At 57.7% G+C, this 6,305-nt stretch overlaps 1 protein-coding gene across 1 annotated transcript; it reads left to right on the top strand.

Moving 5' to 3' along the window:
- Window positions 1-212: 212 nt before the first annotated feature.
- Window positions 213-5,791, top strand: LOC125149826 (spermatogenesis-associated protein 31E1-like). The gene is made up of 4 exons (XM_047828920.1): window positions 213-516; window positions 1,282-1,336; window positions 1,845-1,905; window positions 2,147-5,791. The coding sequence occupies exons 1-4, from the start codon at window positions 328-330 to the stop codon at window positions 5,688-5,690; spliced, it is 3,849 nt and encodes a 1,282-aa protein (XP_047684876.1). The 5' UTR covers window positions 213-327; the 3' UTR covers window positions 5,691-5,791.
- Window positions 5,792-6,305: the final 514 nt, after the last annotated feature.

The following is a 6,305-nucleotide window of genomic DNA, read 5'->3' as shown; positions in this document are numbered from 1 at the left end:
AGTACCACGATTTCACTTATATGTGGAATCAAAAACCAAAACAAACAAACAAAACAAAACTCAGACTCATAGATGCAAAGAAGAGATTGGTGCCTATCAAGAGGAGGAGTGTGGAAGCTGGGGGGAGATGAGGAGCTACAGGGCTGGGGGGGAGGGGGGAGAGGGGCTGTGGTCCAGCCTGCTCTTCTTCTGTCCCCTCCCCCTCCCTCAGGGGCCCTTTGTGACCAGGTCATGGCTCTGTGATGTGAGCCTAGGGCTCTTGTCCCCAGGTACAAGCTCAGCGCGAGGACAGTAGTGGGATCAGGCACTAACGCTTCGAGTAAGGAGATGGAGAATATTCTCTTCGCTCTGAGAAGCATTAGCGCTGATTGGCTGAGCTCCAGCCTCCCCTCCTGGACAACCCAGACCATCTTCTGCTTCCTGGGTGGACTGTCCTTCTTCCTCCTGTTGATCTCCTGCTTCCAGACGGACCCAACATCCTCAGCACCACGAAGGAAACGCAGAAGCAGCAGAAAGGCAAGGAACCTTGGCCCGGACGCAGCAGAGGGGACCCGTCTTCTTTTCTATCATCGTTTCCACTTTTCTGAGTCACTGGGGAGACTCCCGAGCTGGGAAAGAGCAGAACGGTGTTCTCGGGGGAAGAAGAGAGCACCATCCTCCCAGGCCAGGCCAGGCCAGACCAGGCAGGGGTTAGAGGGGCCGGAGGGCTTCTCCCGGGAGGTCTCGGCCGGGAGGCCGGGTGTGGCAGAGGGCTCCGGGGCCGCGGCCCCAACACAGTGACCGGAGGACTGGAGGCCCAGAGCTCCATGCCCGGGGGAGGACAGGCTGCTGGGCACCGGGCCGGCAGCCACCTTCCCGGGGCAGGTGTCTCAGGAGAGCTGGCCTCGGTTGGGGCCGATCGAGGGCGGCGCCGAGCCCGGGAGGCCCAGAGCAGGGGCGGCAGCGGGGCTCGGGGCTCGGGAAGCGAGGTGCTTCCTCAAGGCGCTGAGACGCACCCGCAGGTCTGGGAACGTTTCTCGAGCAGAGGAACAGGGACGGAGAGATTTCTCGCATCGAAAATCCGCGCGTCCATTCTTCAAAGTAGAAAAACCGAGAACAGTTTTGTCCACTTTGCAAATGAGGAACAGGAAAGAAAGCCACCCCCCCCCCCCACCCCCGCCGCCGCCCCATGAGTTGAATGTAGGAAGTCGCGCTGTTCTTGAACACAGAGCACCTGCAGCCAGAGAGGCGAGAGAGACTGGGGGTCCCGTCCCCCAACCCCGTGTTCTCTCGTCTCTGCAGCAGGTGGCGCCACGGCGAAGGAGCACCAGAGGCAAGAACAGCGAGATCCTGAAAGGTAAGGGGCCGCCGCGGAGCCCTGCGCCCCTGGCGAGTGTCCCTCCTGCTCCGAGCGCCCAGCCCCGCCGTCTCCGGGACACCGCGTCCGTCCCTCAGGAAACAGAGCCCCGGGAGGCTCCCGGGACGGAGGGCGGAACCCCGAGGCCTCCCAGATTCTGGGCCAGAACCAGCCTGAGGGGCCGGACACGGGTGTCGCCCGGCAGGGGCCTGGGACCTCCAGCTCCAGCTGTGGCTAAGTTGTGGAACTTTGCTCCGGTTCCTCGGGGAGGCGACCCGGCCCTTTCTCCCCCCACAAGGTCACGAGTGGGGAAGCTCTCCGTAAAGGACCAAGCGACCCCCACCGTGGGTCTTGTTGCCACCGTGAGACCACGTGGCCTCGGACACCGATGTTCGGGGCTCCCGAGTCTACTCCCCCAAAGGTGTCCCCTAACGGGACACTGCACCCGCCTCCCGTAAGACCCCCGGGCCCCCGCCTTCGGCTCTGTGACCGGGTCTCCCGCCTCCAGCTTACAGAACCTGCCTGCAGGAGCTGGAAGCGGTTCGGGACCTGGTTTCCCTTCTGCAGAGGTAAAGAATCTTGCCCCTTCTCTCCCGGGTGGGCCTCTCAGAGCCTCCGGTGGGACCCCAGGGCTGCAGGGGGCGGGGGGAGCCCTGGGGACGGAGATCGGATATGGCCCCGGGGGGGGGGGGGGGGAGGGAGGGCGGGAGTGCTGTGAAGCGGGTGCGGGGGGGCCCGGAGGGCGGTGATGGCCACGCCCGGCCCTGTCTGCTTCCGGCTGCAGCGCGTGCCTCCTCGTGTCTCCCACAGCCACTTGGGGCGGCTCTCTGACCAGGGAGGCCTTCATCAGCTCTTGGGGCAAGAAGCCCCTGGGGCCAAGGGCAAAGCAGCACCTGCCGGAGCCCATCAGCCCCGCGGGGAGCCCGTGAGAGATGCCGCGCCCGCCACGGCCCCGCCGGCGTCCCCCACTCTCAGCCAACACCCTCCACGCCTGGCCTCCATCCTACCAGTAGGACCTCAAGAAGACCAATCTAACTTAAAGGGAACCCCAGCGGACACAGTCACAGAGAGCTCACCTCCAGGCAATTCCCATTTGGCACCTCTCCTTCCAGCCGTCTCAGGCCTTGGCCATGCAAGCTACCCCATCTTGTCCTTGTCCTGGTGGTGGGAAAGCACCAAGTCCTGGTTCTTCCCCATCTGGGCACAGCGCGAGTGCCACCAACAACACCTGACCTGCCACCCAAAAGAGGCCTTGTCCTGGGGTGGCCCTTCCAAAAGGCAGATAGAGACTCGTAACCCCTCATTTGTCAACCCGGACGTCCAGAAGCTGCTGGAGATACTCATCACCAAAAGGACGGAACAGAAGATTTGGAAGGAGAAAGAAAGAGATGGGTCAGTTGTGAAGCAGTTGGACTCAGACAACCCCTTGAACTTTGGGGGGACTTTGTGGAAGTTGCTGGGTGCTGAGCAGGACCCCACGACCCCACGATCCTTCTGGCACCGGAAAAACAAACTCGAGAAGCTGCCCAGTCCTCGGCGGCTGTCATTCCCCAAGGTCTTGGAGGGCAACTCACAGCAGAAATGCAGCCAGCTCTTCTGGGGTCTCCCCTCTCTGCACAGTGAGTCCCTCAAGGCCCCTGCCTTGGCCTCTAGTTCTCAGCTACACGTTCCCTCTGTTTTGTTCAATGTTATCTCTAATTGCTTGCCAATTCTAATTCAGCAGCAAATATCTTCACAGTTTCCCCCTGCCCCACCTTTGCCCTGCCGTGGGATCCAGCCCCAACCCTCCACGCCAACCGTGTCCCAGCCCCAGGCCCACCTTGCACCCTCTGTCCCAATCAGACCTCCTTCTCCTCCACCCCAGATGAGGACCCATGGGGTATCTGGCCCTCCATCCCAGAAGAAGACCCCATCTTTTATTCCAACTGAAATTCAACCTCGGGAACAGCCCTTGTTGCAAAAGCAACCAGAAGGGGAAAGGACGTTACCCTTAGTGCTGAAAATATCTCCCAAATTCTTGAGCAGTATCTCTCCTAAGCTTCTCCAGGACAGCCAGGCCTCTGAGGCCCACGAGTCAGTTTCCATCTTTCACAGGGATTTTGTCATCTGTGATATCCAGAAGCAAAACCTTCAAAGGAGGCTTAGCAAGGATAAACACCAGGGCAGTCTGGCCCACAGGGTCCAAGTGTCTCTGGACCCGATGTGGCCTCAGGGTGAATTCCCAAGGGTGAGTCAGGCACAGGACAAGCAGGGGCTCTCAAGGTCCTTTGCATCTAAATCCAAAAGCAGCCAGGCCACACAGAGGACCAGGTCCAGACACCCTAGAAGTTCCCGTAGGAAGGGCCGAGCAAGGTTTCAACTAAAGGACAACTTTGGTATGGGTCTACAGCGATGTCTGAGAAGGATCCCAACAGATCTCTCCAGGGTCTCGGCCAACTTCCCAGTGAAGGTTCCAGGAACTAGCTCTGAGAAGGAGTTAGAAAGATACTTGATGAGGACCTTGAAGAGGGACTCAGGAAAATACTTGGCTAGGAGCCCAGATAAGAAACGTGTAGAAAAAACCCTGGAAGTTCATTTGCGCAAGAAATTGGGACAGATCGGCGAGGGTTTGATCCCCGTGAGTGTACGTCGATCCTGGCTTGTGGCCAACCATATTTTGCCCAAGTGCCACACTCACACGGAAATCAGAAATTTAGCACCCTTGAAGGGTCAGAAACCCTGCGTAAACACCTCCCATGAGCTGTCTTTCCTTAATTCACTCACTCAACAGATGCTGGAAGCACACATCATAAGGTTTCGGGTGAAGCATAAGTGGGGCCCACCCCTCCGAGCCTTTGAGTCCATAAATCTCAAGCCATATGAAGCTCAACCCTTGCCCTTTCCCCGGTCCCCGTCTCCCTGCTTGGCCACCTGTGTATCTGGGGCCCACTCAAAAGCCAAGTTCTACAAGATCCTGGGAAAACCTCCTCAGCCCTATCCGGGAGAAAAGGGGATAGCAGAAGAGTCTCTTCCCACCTCAGGGAGTTCCCTGCCTGCCCCCTCACCCCCATCTGAGGAAATCCAGAAATCCCTGGAAGGGACCTCACCAGGTGACAGCCATGAGCCCTCAGAGGCCGCTTTACCTGGACAGGAGGGCAGCTCACCTTCTCCGACCTTCACATTCAGCCTCATAAACAGAACCCCTCAGAGTGAGACAGTTATGGGGGCCAAGAAAGGCAATCTGGAGCCAAGTCTAAGTTCAGAAATAGCCAGGAATGAGCTAAGGGCGAAAAGGGGGGCTCAGGCTTCACAAGAGAAAGCAGCAATACTGGAGATGAAGTCCAGGTCCCAATCTTCAGGAGCTGAAGAGGCCAGGGAGACGATGGAGGCTGAGAAGGCCCCTGCTTGGAAAGTCATCTTAGGACCCAGGGTGCTGGCCAACAGTCAAACCAGTTATGTGGATCGGAGGAGATGGGGGTCTCCAGGGACTAGTAAAAGCCCCTCACCACCTACAGAGTTGGTTGCCCAAGAGCCAAAGGAACCAATCCTTAAAACAAAGGTGGCTATTAAGTTTGAGCTCCAAGAGAAGGAAGAGTCAGAGGGCCAGCCTCAAGGCTGTGCCACTGGTGTACTTCTTCAAGGTTCTCCCCGTAACATCGCCCTTCAAGACTTTGCCACCGGCATTCTTGTCCAAGACCGTGACACCGGTGTGCTCCTGCAAGACTCTCACACTGATGTTTTCCTTGCTGAAGACATCTTGAAGTCATCCTCCGGTTCCCAGGGTCAGTATTCCAGCAGGGACACACCAGCTTCCCTGGTGCCAGAAACTGACCTGATATCCAGCCGACCAAGCAGCCAGGGGCAGCAGGAGCCCAGTATACCAAAAGCTGATGAGCCACGTAAGAGCCAGAGCAAGATGACTGCCTCCACTGGTGAGAGAAAAGACCAGAAGAGTCCCAAACTAGAAGGGAATGAAAAAGGGTTTGTAGAACTGAGGGCTTCCCAAGCCAGTAGGCTGAGCCACCCTCCCCAGGTTAGAGGAACAGGAGACAGCCTTGGGAGCAAATGCCTCCAGCCCGTGCCAGAAAAGGGACAGATTTTTCCAGAAAGCCACTTTAGAAAAAAGATGAGGTACTTTCTGCATTATCTTCATCTCAATAAAAAAGGCAAAGGACTGGAAGATCCCCTTCAAAAAGTTAATCCTGCGTCAGTCACTGTCCAGGGCCGAGGACCAGTAAGAAGCAGATCGGTTGGTGGCGGCAAAGCTGTTGAAACTCAGACGATTGTGACAACTGTGGGACAGATCCTGGTGGAGAAACTGGGACTCCACCAAGGACTTCATGCCTCAGAGGTAAAAGAGCAGGAGCACGAATAATTCCAGGGCCCAGTGGGTTCCCCTACCCAGACCAGAGGAGGGAGATGAGAGAGACGGCCTCCAATCACCAGGCCACCCCCAAGTCCCACAGCTGTCCTAACAAGAGCCAACGAACCAGAGACAGGGATGGCAGGCCAACCTTCCCACCCAGGGAGCCAGGGTCCCCAAGCGGGCCCTGCCACCATAAGCCGATGGTGGCAGGAGCCTCAGATCACGTCCACCGTCACCCAGTATGCAGTCTTCAAAAATGTGGCTCATCCCATCAAGCAGCGGGTGCTTCTCATGCCTTTCCTGGTAGGAAAGCTTTTCTTCAAGAAAAAATTGAGTATATGCACAGAAAGCCTGTTTTTTCTCAGGGTAGCACATCCTCTATGTGCTAATGGCTTCTTCCCACCACAATTTTTATTTTCCCAAAAGATATGTTATTTTTTAATTTTTCTCATGAGAGGAGCTGGCCTCTGTCTGTGCCCCGCGGGGCGGGGGGGGGGGGGGGGGGGGGGGGAGGGGGGGGGAGGAAGGGGAAGATCCGGGCATGCTCTCCCCCAGTGCCTGCTTTGGCTCCCAGGAATGGAGCCCTGGAAGGAGGGTGGCCACGTGGTATACTTCAGACCCCCT

This window comes from Prionailurus viverrinus, chromosome D4 (genome assembly GCF_022837055.1).
Source record: "Prionailurus viverrinus isolate Anna chromosome D4, UM_Priviv_1.0, whole genome shotgun sequence".
Lineage (NCBI taxonomy): Eukaryota > Metazoa > Chordata > Mammalia > Carnivora > Felidae > Prionailurus > Prionailurus viverrinus.
Note: the sequence above shows the minus strand (reverse complement) of the source record. Positions and strands in the feature narration are given on the sequence as shown.